Here is a 22,745-nt window from a genome sequence, read left to right as displayed (position 1 = left end):
CCTCCATTCCCTTCTTCCGTCAGTTTCTCCATCTCGGTCACATCTGCTCCGATGATGCCACCACGTGGGAAGGACAATCCTGAAAATGAACGTTGTTGAGGCCTCAGAGTTTGTTGTTGTCAATTACTTGTTCATTTCCTAACTTTTTTCAACTTTCCTTTCCGGCGCTGTCTCGAATTCTCTTCACAACAGAACAATAAAGGGCCTTGGAAGGAGTAAAACTTATGTAATTTATGTAGAACGAATATGTGTGCAGCTGAGTCGACCCTTCCACAGTCATATCCATTAGCAAGGCTATGTGATCCTAGCTGGTTTATTAGCCCTGGTGGTAGAACATCAAATGTCAGAGATGGGATGAGTTTCGATCCCACTCTGACTGACAAACAGGAATAAGTTGCCATAGAGTCAGAACGGCACAGGAGGCCATTCGGCCCATCGAGTCCATGCTGGCTCTCTGTAGGGCAACCCAGTCAGTCCCATTCCCCCGCTCTCTCCCCGTAGCCCTGCAAGTTTATTTCCCTCAAGTGCCTATCCAGTCTCCCCTTGAAAACATCGAGTGTCTCCGCTTCCACCACTTCCCTCGGCAGCGAATTCCAGGTCATCACCATTTGCTGTGTAAAAAAGTTTTTCCTCACATCCCCCCTGTATCTCTTGCCCAAAACCTTAAATCTGTGTCCCCTAGTCCTTGTAGCATCAACTAGTGGGAACAGCCTTTCCCCATCTAGCCTATCCAAACCCATCATAATCTTGTACACCTCTATCAAATCACCCCTCCACCTCCTTTGCTCTAATGAAAACAAATCCAGCTTCTCCAACCTGTCCTTGTAGCTAAGATCCCCCATCCCTGGAACCATTCTGGTAAATCTCCTCTGCACCCTCTCAAGGGCCTTCACATCCTTCCTAAAGTGGTGACCAGAACTGGACGCAATACACCAGTTGTGGCCTAACCAGCGCTTTATAAAGATTCAGCATAACTTCTCTACTTTTGTACTCAATACCTCTATTTATGAAGCCCAAGATCACATATGCTTTGTTAACCACTCTCTCAATATGTCCTGCCACCTTCAGGGACCTGTGCACATTAACTCCCAGGTCCCTCGGTCCCTGCACACTCTTTAAAACTGTGCCATTAAGTGTATATTGCCTCTCCCTGTTCCTTCTGCCAAAATGCCTCACCTCACACATCTCTGCATTAAATTCCATCTGACACTTGTCTGCCCATTCTGCTAGCCTGTCTGTCCTGTTGCAGTCGATTGATATCATTATCACTGTTTGCCACCCCACCCCCCACCCCCCAAGTTTGGTGTCATCGGCAAATTTAGAAATTCTACTCTGTATTCCAATATCCAGGTCATTTATATATATCAAAAAAAGCAGTGGCCCCAGCACTGACCCTTGGGAAACACCAGTGTCTACCATCCTCCAGTCTGAAAAACAGCCATTTACCACAACTCGCTGTTTTCTGTCCTTAAGCCAATTCCTTATCCAAGCTGCCAATGACCCACCTATTTCATAAGCCTCAATTTTGTTAACCAGCCTTCTATGTGGTACTTTGTCAAACGCCTTCCAAAAATCCATGTAGACAACATCTATTGCATTCCTTTAATCAATTCTCCCTGTTACTTCATCAAAAAATTCAATTAGATTAGTCAAACACGATCTTCCTTTTACAAACCCATGTTGGCTCTCCTTAAACCTCTACAAGTGCCCGTTAATTTTTTCCTTGATTATTGTTTCTAAAACTTTACCCACCACTGATGTTAAACTGACCGGCCTGTAGTTACTAGGATTGTCCTCAGTTCAGCTGCCCAACATGGACCAGTTGGGCCGAATGGCCTTAGTAGAACCAACAGAATGCTGCTCAGGGGTAACATGGGAGAGTTGGAAAGGTCGGGCGGGGGGTGGGTGTTTAGGGAAGGAAAATCTGTAAGGAACAACATTGTGCTTCTGTTGGACAATCTAGGAGTGTAACTGAGGGCATCCAGGTCCCAGGTTGCCCTAGTCTCCTGGCTGAAGGAATAGGTTTGTCAAGAAAGCCATGCTGAAACCTACAGGATAAAAGTTAAATAGCCCCCCAAAAAATAACTTACTGTACTTACTTCCATCATAATCAAGTGTGGCAAACTGTGTGGTTTCATTGCCACACCCAGCGCTGTTGCAGGCTCTCATTTTCAACTCATACCAGGTGGCCTCACGCAGGTCCTGCAGGAACACCTCATTGGATAAGTTGGTTTTCAAGGTAAGCCAAGGCCAGGTGCCTTTGGGGCGGTAGTCCATGACGATGGCCGTGATGGGGCAGCCGCCATTGTTCCACCCTTGGAGGTTGAGCCTGGCATGGGTAGAGTTAATGTGGGTAAAGAGATGCTGGTCCTTGTTGAAAGCAGGTTCTAGAGCGTGAAGCAAAAAAAGGAATTAAATCAGACACACATTGACCGATTTTCCTAGCTTAATGGTTTACATAAGAACATAAGAATTAGGAGCAGGAGTAGGCCATTCGGCCCCTCGAGCCTGCTCCGCCATTTAATAAGATCATGACTGATCTGATCTTGGCCTCAACTCCACTTCCCTGTCCGCTCCCCATAAGCCTTGATTCCCCTGTTTTTCAAAAATCTATCTCCATCTTGAATATATTTGAGTAGATACAGCTAAAACTTTGTTATATGAAAGAATGATGTTAAAATCATTTGTTATAACAATCACCTTCCACAAGTCAATGCTGAAGTTGTATTTTATTTACTGTAGGCACAGGAACCAGGATAATTTACAAGAATGATTATGCCGGAATTGGCAAATTTGTAAAAATGAAGGTTTGCTGCGAATGATAAATTATCATTTTCCCCCCTACGTCTCCCAGTTGCCATCTTCCCACATTCCCAGTTGTAAACGGCAAGCCAGATGTTCTCTAAACTTGGAAGCTGTTCTGTTCCCTGTGGATTGGCAGCCGTCAATCCATCCAAGGGTGGATCCAATAACAGCTGGGTGACAGCCCCAGCATTGGGACCCGAACCAGGGTGAGTCACCGCTGTCACTTGGAGGCACTGAACTCTGAACTCAACATGACTGACGTAAGAAAACTACTAGGCACTTGGTCTAAGCGTTAAACAAAGCTTTAATCAACTGTTTTTCAACATGGAGGTCTAGTTGTGTCCTTCACTAGTTCCTGTTAAGAATGTCCTGCGCAAGCTGGGCCCGTGCCTGAGTATTTATACTCTCCCTGGACAGCGCCACCCGTAGGCCGCTCAGTATTATTTCATAAGTCTTTCTTTCATGAACGACTGATTCATGTCAATGACCTTTCTAAATTCTGTCCTGGAGGTCACTGGAAGGGTTTGAACGAAATGCTCGTTAATAACAGTCCTTTCTAACGTGGAAATGTTGCATTTTGTGATGCAAAAGCCATATATCTTGGTCTGGGGAAACCTATTTTACACCCTAACCGATTTTCCCCTCACATTGACAAACAGAGGCAAATATATTCATAGGCAGCGAAGTAGTTGAAACACATTCTAGGAAATTGGGCAATATAAACAAAATGGCACAACTTTAAAGGGGGTGCAGGAACAGACAGACCTGAGGGTTCACAAACACAAATCTCTGAAGATGGCAGGACAAGTTGATAAAGCTGTTAAAAATGTATACGGGATACTTGGCTTTATAAGTGGACACCGAGAGTACAAAAGCAAGGAAGTTATGCATTACTGGTTAGGCCTCAGCTGCAGTATTGCGTCCAATTCTGGGCACCGCACTTTAGGAAGGCTGTTAAGGCCTAGGAGAGGGTGTAGAGGAAGTTTACCAGGATGGTACCAGGGGTGAGTGACCTCAGTTATGTGGAGAGACTGGAGAAGCTGGGATTGTCTCCTTAGAGCAGAGAAGGTTATGGGGAGATTTATTCGAGGTTTTAAAAATTCTGACGGGTTTTGGTAGAGTAAATAAGGAGAAACTTTGCACTGGTGGGTGGGTCTGTAACTAAAGGACACATATTTAAAATAATTTGCAAAAGAACCAAAGGGTAGATGAAGAGAATTTTTTTTACTTAGCGAGTTGTTATGATCTGGAATGCACTGCCTAAAAGCACAGTGGAAGCAGATTCAACAATAAATTTTAAAAGGGAGTTGGATATATACTTGAAAAGGAAACATTTGCAGGGCTATGGGGAAAGAGAGGGGAGTGGGACTCATTGGAGAGCTCTTTCAAAGAGCTGGCACAGGCACGATGGGCCGAATGGCCTCTATTCTATGCTGTAAAATTCTATGATTCATCTATGATTCTAAAGTCTTCTCGAATAGTTATTAAAAGAGCAGAAGAAGCTGTCTCAGTCCAGTTAGCATTCATTTCTAATCCAGAAAATACAGTAATAATGTTATTTACACGCTTTTCATCCAAAAAAATTGTTCTTCTATCCTGACTCACCTCTGCCATGAGTCTTGGCTTCGATAATCTCGCTAATACGCCCAGCTCCAACACTGTTCTTGGCAGCCAGTTTCACCTTGTACCAAGTGCCACATTTGAGGTTGTCCAGTTTGAAGGAGCGCTCCGTGGGGTTGATGAAGACATCCTTCCATTCTTCACTGTTATCAACCGAGTACTGCAACACAAAACCTGACAAGAAAAATAGGATTGATGTCTCATTAGCTCTGCAAATTGAATTTCAAACTGAACCTCTATATGTCAATCACCTTGAAGGACAGCAAGATCTTGCTCGGTTTTACCACATTAACTCTTTCATCAACAAGGGTCTCTTTGCTTAGCAAGGTTCCCAATCATGTATGCATTTACTGATACTCCTTTGAAAGGTCATTTAAAAAAATGATTTCTCGGGATGTGGCATCGCCAGCAAGGCAATAGCCCATCCTCGTGTGGTCCTCGAGAGGGTGTTTTCTTAAAATTCGTTTATGGGATGTGGGCATTGCTGGCAAGGCCAGCATTTATTGCCCATCCCTAATTGCCCTTGAGAATCTGGTGGTGAGCCGCCTTCTTGAACCGCTGCAGTCCATGTGGTGAAGGTGCTCCCACAGTGCTGTTAGGGAGGGAGTGTTGACGCAGCGACGATGAAGGAATGACAATATATTTCCAAGTCAGGATGGTGTGTAACTTGGAGGGGAACTTGGAGGTGGTGGTGTTCCCATGCGCCTGCTGCCCTTGTCCTTCTAGGTGGAAGAGGTTGCGGGTTTGGGAGGTGCTGCCGAAGAAGCCTTGGCGAGTTGCTGCAGTGCATCTTGTAGACGGTACACACAGCAGTCACAGTGCGCCGGTGGTGGAGGGAGTGAATGTTTAAGGTGGTGGATGGGGTGCCAATCAAATGGGATGCTTTGTCCTGGATGGTGTCGAGCTTCTTGAGTGTTGTTGGAGCTGCACTCATCCAGGCAAATGGAGAGTATTCCATCACACTCCTTACTTGTGTCTTGTAGATGGTGGAAAGGCTTTGGGGAGTCAGGAGGTGAGACACTCGCCGCAGAATACCCAGCCTCTGACCTGCTCTTGTTGCCACAGTATTTATGTGGCTGGTCCAGTTAAGTTTCTGGTCAATGGTGACCCCCCAGGATGTTGATGGTGGGGGATTCGGTGATGGTAATGCCGTTGAATGTCAAGGGGCGGTGGTTAGACTCTCGCTTGTTGGAGATAGTCATTGCCTGGCACTTCTGTGGTGCAAATGTTACCTGCCACCTATCAGCCCAAGCCTGAACGTCGTCCAGGTCTTGTTGCATGCGGGCATGGACTGCTTCATTATCTGAGGAGTTGTAGATGGTGGTGGGCCTTCATCTCGAACCACTGCAGTCCGTGCGGTGAAGGTGCCCCCACAGTGCTGTTAAGTAGGGAATTAGCACAACTTGTGTGGACTCTATTGTTCCGTCCTACTGAACCCATATTGCTTCTGTCATTGCCTCTCTTGCCAACGCCTCATGCGCAACTTATGCCACTGCACGTGCTCAGCCATGGTACAGCCATCCACTTTGACACACAATGTTGCTTGCTGAGGCACTGCAGGTCTTGGAGAAGTGCAAGTCAGAAGTCACAAGACTAGTCGATGCTCCAGGTGAAGACTGAAACCTATGTACAGCTATTCTTCCCAACTTTCAAAATCAATACGTGTTTCATAGATTGACTTCCCTGCGCCAATTTTCTCCTGCTCTCCTAAAGGCGCTAGCTCATTTCGCAGATGCCTCAGGCACCACCCTCAACTGGCCATTCTTCACAGGCTATTTGACTGTGATAGACATCACACCCAAGTCTGATCCTGTCCTCACAAACACACCCTTACCACCAGGGGTAAAATTCAGTAGTGGGAACATTGACTAGCTATTCTCTGCCAGGCCCAAGAGTGCTGGGCTAATAATAGGGGCCCTACTTCAACTCCAGCTTACAATGGTTTACTTGGACTACATTGCTGATTAAACCCAGGACTTTCCTGCTCACGATGGCTTTGTTCTACATTGGGCAGTGCCAGTACTGACTGGGTTGGGGGGAGTTTCCAATACAGTATATTTGAATAAAAGGAACAGAGGAATATCTGGTGCCAGAGAGCATTGTGAATATCATAGTTGCTCAATAGATTAAAAAAAACCTTTGAACAAATTACACCAATGTGACTTGGTTGGATTTTTTAATTTAGCACAAACTGCTTCTATGGTATACTCTTTAACAGACTTTTATTCATTCAAACAATGTATTTGCCAAGAATTTTGGCCAACATTCATCTCTCAACCAACCGTACCAAACAAACATTATTGTGGTTTGTGGGATCTTGCTGACACACATTGGCTATGGTGTAAGGCTACGTAAAAACAGTCGTTGTATTCAACACGAAAGGTGATGTATATATATATATACATACATACATACATACAAGGATTTCTTTCTTTCCAGTTACCTCCATTTTCCACAGAACCATTTAACTGTTAGGTCATGACATAGAAACATAGAAACATAGAAGATAGGAGCAGGAGTAGGCTATTTGGCCCCTCGAGCCTGTTCCGCCATTCAATGAGATCATGGCTGATCATCCAAATTCAGTACCCTGTCCCTGCCTTCTCCCCATATCCCTTGATCCCTTTAGCCTTAAGAAATATATCTAACTCCTTCTTGAATATATTTAATGTATTGGCCTCTACTGCCTTCAGTGGTAGAGAATTCCACAGGTTCACCACTCTCTGGGTGAAGAAATTCCTCCTCATCTCTGTCCTAAATGGCTTACCCCTTATCCTTAGACTGCGACCGCTGGTTCTGGACTCCCCGACCATCGGGAACATCCTTCCTGCATCTAGTCTGTCTAGTCCTGTTAGAATTTTATAAGTTTCAATGAGATCCCCTCTCATTCTTCTAAATTCCAGCGAGTATAAGACCAATCGACCCAATCTCTCCTCAGAGACAACCAACTCGATGCTCTTAACAAATGGAACCTTCTCCGAAAAAACAGAATGTTTTGTGGAGGAACTTCAGGGTCAGGTTACAAAACTGACACCAAAAGCCCCCAAATCTGCCAGCATTAGATGTGTGTAGAACATGTGTTGGGTAAACAACTGGGAATAGTAGGTTTGGAGAAAAAAAAGATTGCACGGATAGAATCAGCGCTCCTGATTACACCGCCTCTGGGAATTGTCATAAACAAAGCTTTAAACACTGCCAGAGCTGGGAACTGTAGATAAAGAACATCACTCTGCACCAGTACGATTTGTTTTTAAAAATAGAAAGGTAAGCAACTTCGTAGCAAGTACATAAGAACATAAAAAATAGGAGCAGGAGTCGGCTATTCTGCCCTTCGAGCCTGCTCCGCCATTCATTAAGATCATGGCTGATCTTCTACCTCATCTCCACTTTCCTGCACTATCCCCATATCCCTCTGGGGTAGAGAATTCCAAAGATTCACCGCCCTCTGAGTGAAGAAACTTCTCCTCATCTCAGTCCTAAATGGCTGACCCCTTATTCTGAGACTGTGACCCCTGGTTCTAGACTCCCCAGCCAGGGGAAACATCCTCCCTGCATCTACCCTGTCAAGCCTTGTAAGAATTTTGTATGTTTCAATGAGATCACCTCTCATTCTTCTAAACTCTAGAGAATATAGGCCTAGTCTACTCAATCTCTCCTCATAGGACAATCCCCCCATCCCAGGAACCAGTCTGGTGAACCTTTGTTGCACTCCCTCTATGGCAAGTATATCCTTCCTTAGGTAAGGAGACCAAAACTGTACACAATACTCCAGGCGTGGTCTCACCGGGGCCCTATATAATTGCAGTAAGATGTCTTTACTCTTATACTCATTCTTATACTCAAATTCTCTTGTAATAAAGGTCAACATACCATTAGCTTTCCTAATTGCTTGCTGTACCTGCATGTTAACTTTCAGTGATTCGTGTACAAGGACATCGTGTTGAGCAGGAAGAGGTCAGATTTTCATTTGAAGGCCAGCCTAGAATAACAGTGTGCTGGAGACACAGCCAAACTCTGACTGAAAACCAGTGGGACGGGAGAAATCCTAGGTGTGAGATCACGAGCTACGTCCCCAATGCATTGACTTATGCCAAAGGATAGTTGAAAGTGGCAAGCTGTATGTGTCAGGTTTGGCTGCATGGGACAACCAAACTGCATTGGGGGCCCCGAGTTTAACTCCAGGTTGATTCCCCGCTCAGGCCTGAGTTAAAATTACGGTCGGGTCTCAAGAACATATAAGAACATAAGAATCAGGAGCAGGAGCAGGCCAATCGGCCCCTCGAGCCTGCTCCGCCATTCAATAAGATCATGGCCGATCCAATCTTGGCCTCAACACCACTTTCCCGCTCTCTCCCCACACCCCTTGGCTCCCTTGTAGTGCAATGATGTCATCGGGCCGCAACATGCCGATGTAAAGACCCTGTTGGCTGCGGGCGTCTGTCCTTGCCGCCTGCTCAGGAGAGCAGGTTAAAATTGCAGATGCTGCGATCATGGCGGTTTTCGGACAGGTAAGAGCCGGGGGTGATTTTAACTGCCCACCCGCCAGGTTTTCTTCCTCATGCTATTATTTCCCACCGCCCCACCCTCACCCCTCACCCCTCACTCCTCACTTTTCTACTCATTTTTCTTCCATCTGGGTGCAAAGTTGCTAAGTTGGGAATTACATTGCAACAGTGACTGCACTTCAAAACACACTTCATTGGCTGTAAAGTACATTGGGACATCCTGAGGTTGTGAAAAGGCATAATATAAATGGAAGCTCTTCCTTAGTACAGGATTCGAGTACAGGAGCAAGGATGTCTTGCTGCTGTTGTACAGGGCCTTGGTGAGACCACACCTTGAGTATTGTGTGCAGTTTTGGTCGCCTTATCTGAGGAAGGATGTTCTTGCCATGGAGGGAGTGCAGCGAAGATTCACCTGGCTGATACCTGGGATGGCAGGAATGACATATAAGGAGAGATTGGATCGATTGGGCTTATACTCGCTGGAGTTTAGAAAAATGAGAGGGGATCTCATTGAAACTTATAAAATTCTAACAGGACTAGACAGACTAGATGCAGGAAGGATGTTCCCGATGGTGGGGGAGTCCAGAACCAGGGGTCACAGTCTAAGGATAAGGGGTAAGCCATTTAGGACAGAGATGAGGAGGAATTTCTTCACCCAAAGAGTGGTGAACCTGTGGAATTCTCTACCACAGAAAGCAGTTGAGGCCAATTCATTAAATATATTCAAGAAGGAGTTAGATATATTTCTTAAGGCTAAAGGGATCAAGGGATATGGGGAGAAGGCAGGGACAGGGTGCTGAATTTGGATGATCAGCCATGATCTCATTGAATGGCGGAGCAGGCTCGAGGGGCCGAATGGCCGACTCCTGCTCCTATCTTCTATGTTTCTGTATGTTTACTAGAGGAATGGGCTTTGACAGGCCGAGCAGTCTTTCCTTGTCCTTGAACGTTTCTCAAAGTTCTTTTATATGCAACTGTGCCATTTTTCTACCTGTAGGTGTTTATTATAATAAAACAACCAGGAAGCAAATCTTATTGCACATCGTGCCTGGAGTGTCACAAAGCACCTTTGCATCACGAGACCAACATAACGTTACAAACTGCCAAATACACAGCTGGAATTTATCAAAGGTTCTGCAACCCCAGCCGGTGTTACCGAGGGAGATCGAGAGATGGCTACAAACTGGAGTCTGGTAACTATTCCAGGTCACTGGAACAACCTGTGGGTTTTGTGTCAGCTGTGGCTCAGTGGGCCGCACTCTCACCTCTGAGTCAGGAGGTTGTGGGTTCAAGCCCCACTCCAGAGACTTGAGCACAAAAATCCAGGCCGGCGCTCCCAGTGCGGTGCTGAGGGAGTGCCGCACTGTCGGATGAGATGTTAAACCGAGGCCCCGTCTGCTCCCTCAGGTGGACGTAAAAGATCCCGTGGCACTATTTTGAAGAAGAGCAGGGGAGTTCTCCCCGGTGTCCTGGGGCCAATATTTATCCCTCAATCAACATCACTAAAACAGATTATCTGGTCATTATTACATTGCTGTGTGTGGGAGCTTGCTGTGCGCAAATTGGCTGCCGCGATTCCTACATTACAACAGTGATTGCAGTTCATTGGCTGTAAAGCACTTTTGGACATCCTGAAGTCATCAAAAGCGCTATAGAAATGCAAGTCTTTCATTTTAGTGAATAGCAGCATCACCTCAGGAAATGCAAGGATCTCAGTTGTAAATACATATTAAAAATAACAAGAATATGCACAGTCTTTATACATATTTGACTCTAAAAGAGTATCTAATAAAACACATCAGGATGCACTGCTAGCTCCCACTCCTGATTGCTATCACAAACCCTGACTGGAAAGTCCATGCAATGTGTGAACAACTGGGAGAGGAATTTTTGTTTGGCCCCCTTTTTTCTTCTACCCTCCCACAGGGCAGCTGTCCTTTGTTCTGCCAGCGCAAGTCACACCCCATCTACAGCCATCCTTTGTTCCCTAACCTGTCCCATTACCACCTCCTCTCACCTTGAATATCTCTTAATGTCTCTCAATGTCTCTTAATCTCTCCCGCTTTCTATCCCATCACTGACCTTCCCTTTTGTTCTTTCATCCCCTCCCCCTGTTCCCAGCCCCTAAACTTGCTTTCCATTCCTGCTTTTTTCCAGTTTTGACAAAAGGTTATCGACCTGAAACATTGACTCTGTTTCTCTCTCCGCGGATGCTGCCTGACCTGCTGAGTATTTCCAGTGTTTTCTGTTGTTATTTGGGAGAGGTCACTATTGGGTTTGATTGTGAAGCCCCCCCACCACCCCCCCCCCTCACGAACCGACTCTCCTTCTGACACTCACTGATCAGCCTCACACATGAACAGTGGCCACTTTCCCAAGGTTCTACTTGGCAGCTAACACCCATGCAAGTGTACCTCCAGTGTGGCCAGCACCTTCAGGAGAGGAGAGCAGTAAAAGGTGAAGGAATTGGGTAGCGCGAACACTCTCAAAGGACTGCCCCCTTTAATTAAAAAGGTCACTCTCACGGATAGCAAAATCAGAAGAAAAATCAAGAAAGGGTGTAAGGACAATCCTAGTAACTAACAAAGTAGAATCTCTAAATTTGCCAATGACACCAAACTTGGGGGGGGGGGGGGCGGTGGCAAACAGTGATGATGATACCAATCGACTGCAACAGCACGTAGAAAGGCTAGCAGAATGGGCAGACAAGTGGCAGATGGAATTTAATACAGAGAAGTGTGAGGTGATGTATTTTGGCAGAAGGAACAGGGAGAGGCAATATACACTTAATGGCACAGTTTTAAAGAGTGTGCAGGGACAGAGGGACCTGGGAGTTAATGTACAGAGGTCCCTGAAGGTGGCGGGACGTATTGAGGGAGTGGTTAGCAAAGCATATGGGGTCTTGGGCTTCATAAATAGAGGTATTGAGTACAAAAGTAGAGAAGTTATGCTGAACCTTTATAAAGCGCTGGTTAGGCCACAGCTGGAGTATTGCATCACCACACTTTAGGAAGGATGTGAAGGCCCTTCAGAGGGTGCAGAGGAGATTTACCAGAATGGTTCTGGGGATGGAGGATCTTAGCTACAAGGACAGGTTGGAGAAGCTGGATTTGTTTTCATTAGAGCAAAGGAGGTTGAGGGGTGATTTGATAGAGGTGTACAAGATTATGACGGGTTTGGATAGGCTAGACAGGGAAAGTCTGTTCCCACTAGTTGATGGTACAAGGACTAGGGGACACAGATTTAAGGTTTTGGGCAAGAGATACGGGGGGATGTGAGGAAAAACTTTTTTACGCAGCGAGTGGTGAGGACCTGGAACTCGCTGCCAACGGAAGTGGTGGAGGCAGAGACACTCAGGCCTAGAAATTGGGTTGAGGCGCCAAACTGGCGCCAAGTTCGCCTGAACGCAAGATTTAGCGCAGCGTTCGCGTCTTCAGCGATCGTCCGATATTCAGTTTCATTGCCCCTAGAGGGAGACGGGGCGAGGCTCGAGGCGCTCCGCGTCCCTCTTAGGGTGCTGAAACTGAATATCGCAGCGCAACGTGCCGCAGCGCCACACGCTGCGACACGGCACGCTGTGGTACTGTAGGCCTTCCTCCCATTGTTAAGGGGGAGGGGCCAGCAACAGCGCGATCCCTGATCGCGAGTGCCGGCAAAAGAGCCCGGCACCGAGGAGAAGTGCCGGGCTCTCGGGAAACAGCCGGCAATGCCGCGGGGGGGAGGTCAGGAGGCCGGGGACGGAGGTGCTGGCAGGCGGCCGCCGAAAAAGGCGGCCGCCCCACACCTCCACCTTAACTTGCGCCACTGCCGGCACAGTAAGGCCCCGTGAACCGGGCGCGGGTAGTGAACGGCGCAACTGCGCCGTTCGCAACCAAATATCGTGAACGGGGCGCTGCGCACACCGATGATGTCATCAGTGGCGGCGCAGCGCAAAAGGCTAACGCCACCATTAGCGCCCCTGCTCAATATCGCGGGAGGCGCAGCCAGTGGCGCTACAGCCACTGCCTGCCTCTTTAGGCGCTAACAAGTGGCGCTACTCACCCAATTTCTCCCCCTCAATGTTTTCAAGGGGAGACTGGATAGGCACTTGAGGGAAATAAACTTGCAGGGCTACGGGGATAGAGCGGGGGAATGGGACTGACTGGATTGCTCTACAGAGAGCCGGCACGGACTCGATGAGCCGACTGGCCTCCTTCTGTGCCATTATGACTCTATGAGCAACATATGCGAAGGGGCCAAGCACACCACCAAAATTGTAAAGAGGAAAAGAAAAGCTGAGATCAGTCAAAATGCAGGCAAAGGGTGAGAGGGAGAGAGAGCTACAAAATGGTGTCTGGCAACAGTCCCAGGACAGCGGAACATCCTGGGGGACTGTGGGGTTGGTACTACCCCAGGGGATCCAATCAGAACTATCGCCAATTTAAATTAACATGGGCAATTTAAAGCTTTTGCTCATCTAGATAGGCAGATAAACAGTAGCTTATTCGCATCACATAATTACAGCTACACATATCCTTTGTCAAGATGTATAATGCCATATTAAGAAGTCAAAGGCACACTGATGTGTAATATTTCTGGAACGGGGGAGGGTGACAATTCACTAATAATTACATTTTATACTTTGACAGACGGGGGAATGTTGATCGGGTTTACGTGACATTGATGGGATATCCTACAGGGGGCGCTGTTTAGCATCTTTTGATGCCCACAGTGCAGTTACCAGATGTATTTCGGCAATCTACTGACACGCTGGTTTTTGCCATCTTTACATCAAAGAATTTGAAAACGTTTAGAAATGTACGTTTGACGGCTGTTATCAGCAAAAAATAAAGTTGTTGAACCAAGAAATACCGAGTTTTCAAACACATCAGCAGGCTCTCATCCCCCCCACTGATGGTCCAGTGGGCACAGGCACTGCATGACGGAGAGAGTTATACCAACCAGGGAAGTTCCAGGCTCAAACTCTGCTCTGTGACAGGTTAGGTCAATCGGGACAGAAGTTGGGACACTACAGCAAGTCTCAGCAACCCTAGGGTAGAGAAGGAGAAATAAGGAAGGGAAGGGAAGGGAAGGGAAGGAGGGAAGGAAGGGAGGGTGGGAGGGAGGGAGGATGGAAGGAAGGTAGGAAGGAAGGATGGGAGGGAGGAAGGAAGGAAGGGAGGGAGGGAGGGAGGGAGGAAGGGAGGAAGGACTATCTATGTGTGGACATAGGGTGAGGACAGATTAGAGTGAGGACAGAGTGGAGTGAGGACAGAGTGGAGTGAGGATAGAGTGGAGTGGGGACAGAGTGGAGTGAGGGCGGAGTGGAGTGGGGACAGAGTGGAGTGGGGACAGAGTGGAGTGAGGATAGAGTGGAGTGGGGACAGAGTGGAGTGAGGGCGGAGTGGAGTGGGGACAGAGTGGAGTGAGGGCGGAGTGGAGTGAGGGCGGAGTGGAGTGAGGACAGAGTGGAGTGAGGACAGAGTGGAGTGAGGACAGAGTGAAGTGAGGGCAGAGTGGAGTGGGGACAGAGTGGAGTGAGGATAGAGTGGAGTGGGGACAGAGTGGAGTGAGGGCGGAGTGGAGTGGGGACAGAGTGGAGTGAGGGCGGAGTGGAGTGAGGACAGAGTGGAGTGGGGACAGAGTGGAGTGGGGACAGAGTGGAGTGGGGACAGAGTGGAGTGAGGGCGGAGTGGACTGAGGATAGAGTGGAGTGAGGATAGAGTGGAGTGGGGACAGAGTGGAGTGAGGGCGGAGTGGAGTGAGGATAGAGTGGAGTGAGGACAGAGTGGAGTGGGGACAGAGTGGAGTGAGGGCGGAGTGGAGTGAGGATAGAGTGGAGTGAGGACAGAGTGGAGCGGGGACAGAGTGGAGTGAGGATAGAGTGGAGTGAGGATAGAGTGGAGTGAGGACAGAGTGGAGTGGGGACAGAGTGGAGTGAGGACGGAGTGGAGTGAGGACAGAGTGGAGTGAGGGCAGAGTGGAGTGAGGACGGAGTGGAGTGAGGGTGGAGTGGAGTGGGGACAGAGTGGAGTGAGGACAGAGTGGAATGAGGACAGAGTAGAGTGAAGGCGGAGTGGAGTGAGGACGGAGTGGAGTGAGGGCGGAGTGGAGTGGGGACAGAGTGGAGTGGGGACAGAGTGGAGTGAGGACGGAGTGGAGTGAGGGCGGAGTGGAGTGAGGACGGAGTGGAGTGAGGACAGAGTGGAGTGAGGGCGGAGTGGAGTGGGGACAGAGTGGAGTGAGGGCGGAGTGGAGTGAGGACAGAGTGGAGTGAGGGTGGAGTGGAGTGGGGACAGAGTGGAGTGAGTGCGGAGTGGAGTGGGGACAGAGTGGAGTGGGGACGGAGTGGCGTGAGGGCGGAGTGGAATGAGGGCGGAGTGGAGTGAGGGCAGAGTGGAGTGAGGGCGGAGTGGAGTGGGGACGGAGTGGAGTGGGGACAGAGTGGAGTGGGGACAGAGTGGAGTGGGGACAGAGTGGAGTGAGGGCGGAGTGGAGTGAGGACAGAGTGGAGTGGGGACAGAGTGGAGTGGGGACAGAGTGGAGTGGGGACGGAGTGGAGTGAGGGCGGAGTGGAGTGAGGACAGAGTGGAGTGGGGACAGAGTGGAGTGGGGACAGAGTGGAGTGGGGACAGAGTGGAGTGAGGACAGAGTGGAGTGAGGACAGAGTGGAGTGAGGACAGAGTGGAGTGAGGGCGGAGTGGAGTGAGGGCGGAGTGGAGTGAGGGCGGAGTGGAGTGAGGGCAGAGTGGAGTGAGGACAGAGTGGAGTGGGGACAGAGTGGAGTGAGGACAGAGTGGAGTGGGGACAGAGTAGAGTGAGGGCGGAGTGGAGTGAGGGCGGAGTGGAGTGAGGGCGGAGTGGAGTGAGGACAGAGTGGAGTGAGGACAGAGTGGAGTGAGGGCGGAGTGGAGTGGGGACAGAGTGGCATGAGGGCGGAGTGGAGTGAGGGCGGAGTGGAGTGAGGACAGAGTGGAGTGAGGACAGAGTGGAGTGAGGACAGAGTGGAGTGAGGACAGAGTGGCGTGAGGGCGGAGTGGAATGAGGGCGGAGTGGAGTGAGGACGGAGTGGAGTGAGGACAGAGTGGAGTGAGGGCGGAGTGGAGTGAGGACAGAGTGGAGTGAGGGCGGAGTGGAGTGAGGACAGAGTGGAATGAGGGCGGAGTGGAGTGGGGACGGAGTGGAGTGAGGGCGGAGTGGAGTGAGGACGGAGTGGAGTGAGGACAGAGTGGAGTGAGGGCGGAGTGGAATGAGGGCGGAGTGGAGTGGGGACAGAGTGGAGTGGGGACAGAGTGGAGTGAGGACGGACTGGAGTGAGGACGGAGTGGAGTGAGGACAGAATGGAGTGGGGATAGAGTGGAGTGAGGACAGAGTGGAGTGAGGACGGAGTGGAGTGAGGACAGAATGGAGTGGGGATAGAGTGGAGTGAGGACAGTATTGGTCTCTGGCTTTGATCCCGCGCCCCAGGGGATGAGTAGCTTGCTGCTTAGGTTCTCACACGAGTTGACCGAGGGCAACTGTTACAAATAGATTTGCAACCGAGCAAATTTGAGCAGGAGATTAAAAAAAAGGCTGCTGTCCCTCAAAGAGTTAATGACACAGATGCCAGCAGATCATTTTACAAGCTGCAACTCTGACTGTGCGGCAGGAACAAAAACAATTTTTCTTATAATACGTTCAGTTATTTTGAACATAATGGGAGTGGAAATTGCATTCCATTTTACCGCACCGAGTGTGTGCTCTTGGCAGGGGTGGGGGAGGGGGTTGGGGGGGCTCTCAGCGTGCCGTAGATCTTTGCGCATCGCTCCTGATGATGTTCATCTCTCTCGCTCTGTGCCGTAGATAAGAAAAATGGGAGAAAGGTGAAGATCGGAGCGAGGGTGACATTTCAATAAAACAGGCAAAATAATGTTTTCCACCCACATTGATATGGATGAGACCAGGCCTTCAATATTCGTTGGTGTTAAACAATAGTACCCTCACATGCAGCAGGCAGACACACACTCTTTCTCATCTCAAAGAGCTTATATTTGCATTGGATATCAGCCATTCTCTACAGGCAGGCCTTAGGGGAAAAACTGCAGCTGCACGGGCTGTTGCTATGCCAGCTGAAAGTAGCACAGAGGGAAGAAAGGTCCTAATTTGACACGGTCCAATAAGGCGACATTTATTTGGATGGATCCATATACGGACCGGGACCCGCACGTAAAACTTTACAGTGTCCCGACTTTGGTCCTACCTTTGGTTCGATGAGTACCAGGTTCGATGAGTACATGGAAACAGGCCATCAGTGGACTTTTAAAGGTCTGCCCTGATCTCTTGAATACAATAGTGGCCACTCGACCGGAAAGTGCTGCTGTGAGATTTTTAAAATATCTTTTGTAGCCAATGCATCGTCTGCTCTCTGACCAAAAGTAATCTAAATACATTACCGTAACGGGGCAAGGGAGATTGTTGGCACTATAAAGAGGCAGGGAAATGAGAAGGCAGTGTGTCACTTTTAGAGCAAGTGATTTGTTATGACTGAATGCCAGCATTTTCACTACCTTCAGCACTCTGAGTACAAGAAAAGAGCGATGTCTTTTGGTACTAGAGTTATTTTCTGAAATTAAAGGAATGAGGTGTCATAAGTGGGACTACAACCAGCCTCACTATCTCTGAAGTGTGAAAAGCCTTCAGGAATGACGTATGAGGAGAGATTGGGTCGATTAGGCTTATATTCGCTGGAGTTTAGAAGAGTGAGAGGGGATCTCATTGAAACTTATAAAGTTCTAACAGGACTAGACAGACTAGATGCAGGAAGGATGTTCCCGATGGCGGGGGAGTCCAGAACCAGGGGTCACAGTCTAAGGATAAGGGGTAAGCTATTTAGGACAGAGATGAGGAGGAATTTCTTCACCCAGAGAGTGGTGAACCTGTGGAATTCTCTACCACAGAAGGCAGTTGAGGCTAATTCATTAAATATATTCAAGAAGGAGTTAGATATATTTCTTAAGGCTAAAGGGATCAAGGAATATGGGGAGAAAGCAGGGACAGGGTACTGAATTTGGATGATCAGCCATGATCTCATTAAATGGCGGAGCAGGCTCGAGGGGCCGAACGGCCTACTCCTGCTCCTATCTTCGATGTTTCTATGTCCACCTCCCAGTGTTCTGAATAAGGACAAAGGGTTGTTGCTGGGCTCTCAATTGTGATGTGATTGGAATGGAGCTAAATGGTGACCAATCCTGGGCTACCACAATGATATATAAATATCTCCGCAATGGAGCAAAGTGCTTCATTATACAATGAATTACAGGGAGAGTATTGTTATGTAGACAAATGCAATTGGCATTTTGCACACAGCAAGATCCCACAAATAGCATTGAGGTAAATGACCAGTTCAGCTCCTTTGGCGATGTTGTTCAAGGGAGGAATCCACATCTCTGCCTCTCTCTCCTCCTTTAAGACCCTCCTTGAAACCTACCTCTTTGACCAAGTGTTTGGTCACCTGCCCTAATGTCTGCTTCCGGTGTCAAATCTTTGTCTGATTTACGCTCCTGGGAAGCGCTTTGGGACGTTTTACTACGTTAAAGGTGCTATATAAATATATAAGTTGTTGTTGAATATTGGTAGGAACATTAACTAAGGTCCTGAGAGAACTTCCTGCTCTTGTACAAATTGGGGCCATGAGATCTTTTAACAACCACTTGAACAACCAGAGCAGGTAGGTCCACAGGGGGAAAAATTCGGTATCGCCCCATTTGGGGCGCCATTATCGGCCGTGTGCAAAGTTCAGCGCACTGCGCTAATTATCACCTCCGACAGCAAACTTGGCTTTTATCGCCCCTGGAGGTGATTGGAGCGCTAAATCAGCCGCTTCACACCTGTCTTAAGGTGCAAATGCTGAGGAGCGAGGCGCTACCTCAGAGCGCTGGCGAAGCAAGGAAGGGCAAATCAAAATAAACCTGCAAAGTGCTGCTCAGTACCCAAAACTCCTTCACACAGCGTTGAATCCCTCCAGAAGTCTCTCTCTCTCTCTCTCAGAATGCGTGGTGCAAAAATGTCACCGACAAAAAAAAGGCAGGAAGCGGTCGCCTTTAAATAGCGCTCCCCCAGTCCCTTTCTGACAGCAAAACGCTCCCCTCAACCTGTCATTGCTAGCGGCAGGCGGTAAGGCAGGGGGCGCCACTCAATATCCGGTCCGGGACGCTACCGGGGCGTTGCGCACTCGACTGACGTCACGATCTGCGGGCGCAGGAGAGCGTGGCGGTAGTGTTTAGTGCTGCCGCAAAATGTCTAGTTAATTTCACGAGCGGCACAAACATCGCCGCGCCCGGGCGCTAGTTGCTTTGCGCCCCAATTGGCGCCCTCTTAAGGCGCTAACGGGAGGTGCAAACAACTGAATTTTTCCCCCATAATATCCATCTGAAACAGTAGACAGGGGCTTAGTTCAGCACCTCAGCTGAAGGACAGCACCTCTAACAATACAGCACTCAACAACATCAACTTGCATTTGTATAGCACCTTTAACATAGTTAAACGCCCCCAAGGCACTTCACAGGAGGGTCATCAGACAGAAATTGACACTGAGCCAAAGAAGGAGACTTTCGGACAGGTGACCAATAGCTTGGACAAAGAGGTAGGATTTAAGGAGCGTCTTAAAGCAGGAGTGAGAGGTGAAGAGGTTTGGGAAGGGAATTCCAGAGTTTAGGGGCTACATGGGTGAAGGCACGGCCGCCAAGGGTGAGGTGAAGGAAGTGGCCCCCTCCGCACTAGCCCAGATTTGGAACACTCAAGTCCCGTCCTGGGCTTGAGCCCTCAAGCTCCTGACTCAGAGGTCAGAAGGCCGAGCAGAGCCACCGAGCGATGTATTTATTAACAAGGAACCTGCCATATTAAGAATCCGTCGCCCAGCGCACCAAACCTGGACCTCTCCATTGTGCGCACATCCACCCAGAAACAACACAATCAAATTCAAGTGTGCTGCTGTTCAAGCACATGACGTGATTCATTGCTTTTGGTGGCTTTCTCGTGTGAGATTTGCCCTGAATTGAATTCTATTTAAATTACCCATTCACTGAGCATTGACGATACTACGATGCAAATCTGCAATGACGATGATTACAATTTGAATAAAGAGTAACAAGGTTTCAGAACGTTCACAAGGCTTCAGTGCGCGAACAACTCAACAGCCCATCCAACCGTTATTCATTTTTAATAGCGAGTGAAAATTAAACATCACACTTCGAGTAAACAAACAAATGGAAATTTCTTTTTTTTAAATCAAAGAATGCTGGAAAAACACAGGAGGTCAGAAACATAGAAACATAGAAGATAGGAGCAGGAGTAGGCCATTCGGCCCCTCGAGCCTGCTCCGCCATTCAATGAGATCATGGCTGATCATTCAAATTCAGTACCCTGTCCCTGCCTTCTCCCCATATCCCTTGATCCCTTTAGCCTTAAGAAATATATCCAACTCTTTCTTGAATATACTTAATGAACTGGCCTCCACCGCCCTCTGTGGCAGAGAATTCCACAGGTTCACCACTCTCTGGGTGAAGAAATTCCTCCTCATTTCAGTCCTAAATGGCTTACCCCTTATCCTTAGACTATGACCCCTGGTTCTGGACTCCCCGGCCATCAGAAACATCCTTCCTGCATCTAGTCTGTCCAGGCCTGACAGAATTTTATAGGTTTCGATGAGATCCCCTCTCAATCTTCTAAACTCCAGTGAGTATAAGCCCAATCGACACAATCTCTCCTCATACGTCATTCCTGCCATCCCAGGTATCAGCCTGGTGAATCTTCGCTGCACTCCTTCCATGGCAAGAACGTTCTTCCTCAGGTAAGGCGACCAAAACTGCACACAATACTCAAGGTGTGGTCTCACCAAGGCCCTGTACAACTGCAGCAAGACATCCTTGTTCTTGTACTCGAACCCTCTTGCTACGAAGGCCAACATACCATTTGCCTTCTTAACCGCCTGCTGCACCTGCATGCTTACCTTCAGCGACTGGTGTACAAGAACACCCAGGTCTCTTTGCACTTCCCCTTCTCCCAATCTATTGCCATTCAAATAATAATCTGCCTTCCTGTTTTTGCCACCAAAGTGGATAACCTCACATTTATCCACATTACAGTGCATTTGCCATGTTTCTGCCCAATCACCCAACCTGTCCAAATCGTGCTGGAGTTTCACGACACCCTCCTCACAGCATATCCTCCCACCCAGCTTTGTGTCGTCTGCAAATTTGGAGATATTACATCCAATTCCCTCGTCCAGATCATTAATATATATTGTGAACAGCTGGGGTCCTAGGACCGATCCTTGCGGTACCCCACTAGTCACTGCCTGCCAGTCGGAAAATGACCCGTTTATTCCAACTCTTTGCTTTCTGTCTGCCAACCAGTTCTCTATCCAAGTCAATACCTTGCCTCCAATCCCATGTGCCTTAATTTTGCACGCTAATCTCTTATGCGGGACCTTATCGAAAGCCTTCCGAAAGTCCAAATACACCACATCCACTGGTTCTCCCTTATCTATTTTACCAGTTACATCCTCAAAAAATTCCAGTAGATTAGTCAAGCATGATTTACCTTTTGTAAATCCATGTTGACTTTGTCCGATCCAGTCACTGCTTTCCAAGTGCTCTGCTATTACATCTTTTATAATGGACTCTAGCATTTTCCCCACTACCGATGTCAAGCTTACCGGTCTATAATTCCCCACCTTTTCTCTACCACCTTTTTTGAATAGTGGGGTAACATTAGCTACCCACCAATCCATGGGTACCATTCCAGAGTCTATCGAGTTCTGGAAGATGACCAGCAATGCATCTACTATTTCTAGGGCCACTTCCTTAAGTACCCTGGGATGTAGATTATCAGGCCCTGGGGATTTATCGGCCTTCAGTCCCATCAATTTTCCTAACACCATTTCCCTACAAATACTGATTTCTTTCAGTTCCACCCTTTCATCAGACCCTATGTTCCCTGGCATCTCTGGGAGGTTATTTGTGTCCTCCTTTGTGAAGACAGAACCAAAATGTGTATTTAGTTGGTCTGCCATCAGTCAGTATCTGAGAAGATGGAAAGGTCGGTTAATATTATGGGTGGAGACCCTATTTGGAATAGATGACTGGGCAAAGATGTCTACGTGAAGCATCAACCTGACTGTTTTCATTGCTGTGTACTTTCTGAATATTTTGGTTTTATTTCAGATTTCCGGCAGATACAGTTTTTGCCTTTAGTGCGGTTTTCTCCTTTAAGACGCTCCTTCAGATGCACCTCACCTGTCCTAATATCTCCTTCTGCGGCACGGTGTCACAATTTTTGTTTGATAATCACTCCTGTGATAACATTTTTGCTACGTTAAAGGTGCTATATAAATGCAAGTTGTTGTTAAATAGTACCTGTTGCTCAAATCTCAGTGGGAAGCGAGAGCTCCTGACTGAAAACCGGCTTGCAAATTCCACAGGAGGCCATGAAAAAAATGGCATCTCCAGCTCGAACTGGGTCTAGGGAGACAGGGAAAAAAGAGGGCGGCCCGGGTGTCCGTTCCTGAACTCTCCAGTGATCCAGTGCTGGGCAGTGGACATCAGGCGAGGATAGAATTGTGCTCGTTTAGGAGCATAGGAACAGGAGGAGGCCATTCAGCCCCTCGAGCCCGTTCCGCCATTCGATGAGATCGTGGTTGACCTGTGACCTAACTCCATATACCCGCCTTTGCCCCATGTCCCTTAATACCGTTGGTTAACAAAAATCTATCAATCTCAGATTTTAAAATTAACAATTGGCCTAGTATCAACTGCGGTTTGCGGAAGAGAGTTCCTAACTTCTACCATCCCTTGCATG

General features: G+C 48.1%; 1 protein-coding gene across 2 annotated transcripts in view; it reads right to left on the bottom strand.

The window, feature by feature from the left end:
• dscaml1 (Down syndrome cell adhesion molecule like 1) overlaps positions 1-22,745 on the bottom strand; it is a 703,857-nt gene that overhangs the window by 26,582 nt on the left and 654,530 nt on the right. For both annotated transcript variants that reach the window (XM_085967838.1, XM_085967839.1), the window contains 2 exons: positions 4,411-4,599; positions 2,100-2,387 (listed from right to left, as the gene is read on the bottom strand). In XM_085967838.1, coding sequence (XP_085823964.1) covers positions 2,100-2,387; positions 4,411-4,599 — 477 coding nt within the window. The remainder of the gene's footprint in view (positions 1-2,099; positions 2,388-4,410; positions 4,600-22,745) is intronic.

The sequence above is a fragment of the Somniosus microcephalus genome, chromosome 26 (assembly GCF_052327205.1).
Source record: "Somniosus microcephalus isolate GS21.2 chromosome 26, FLI_Smic_1.0, whole genome shotgun sequence".
NCBI classification, from domain to species: Eukaryota; Metazoa; Chordata; class Chondrichthyes; order Squaliformes; family Somniosidae; genus Somniosus; species Somniosus microcephalus.
This window is presented reverse-complemented; position numbering and strand designations above follow the sequence as displayed.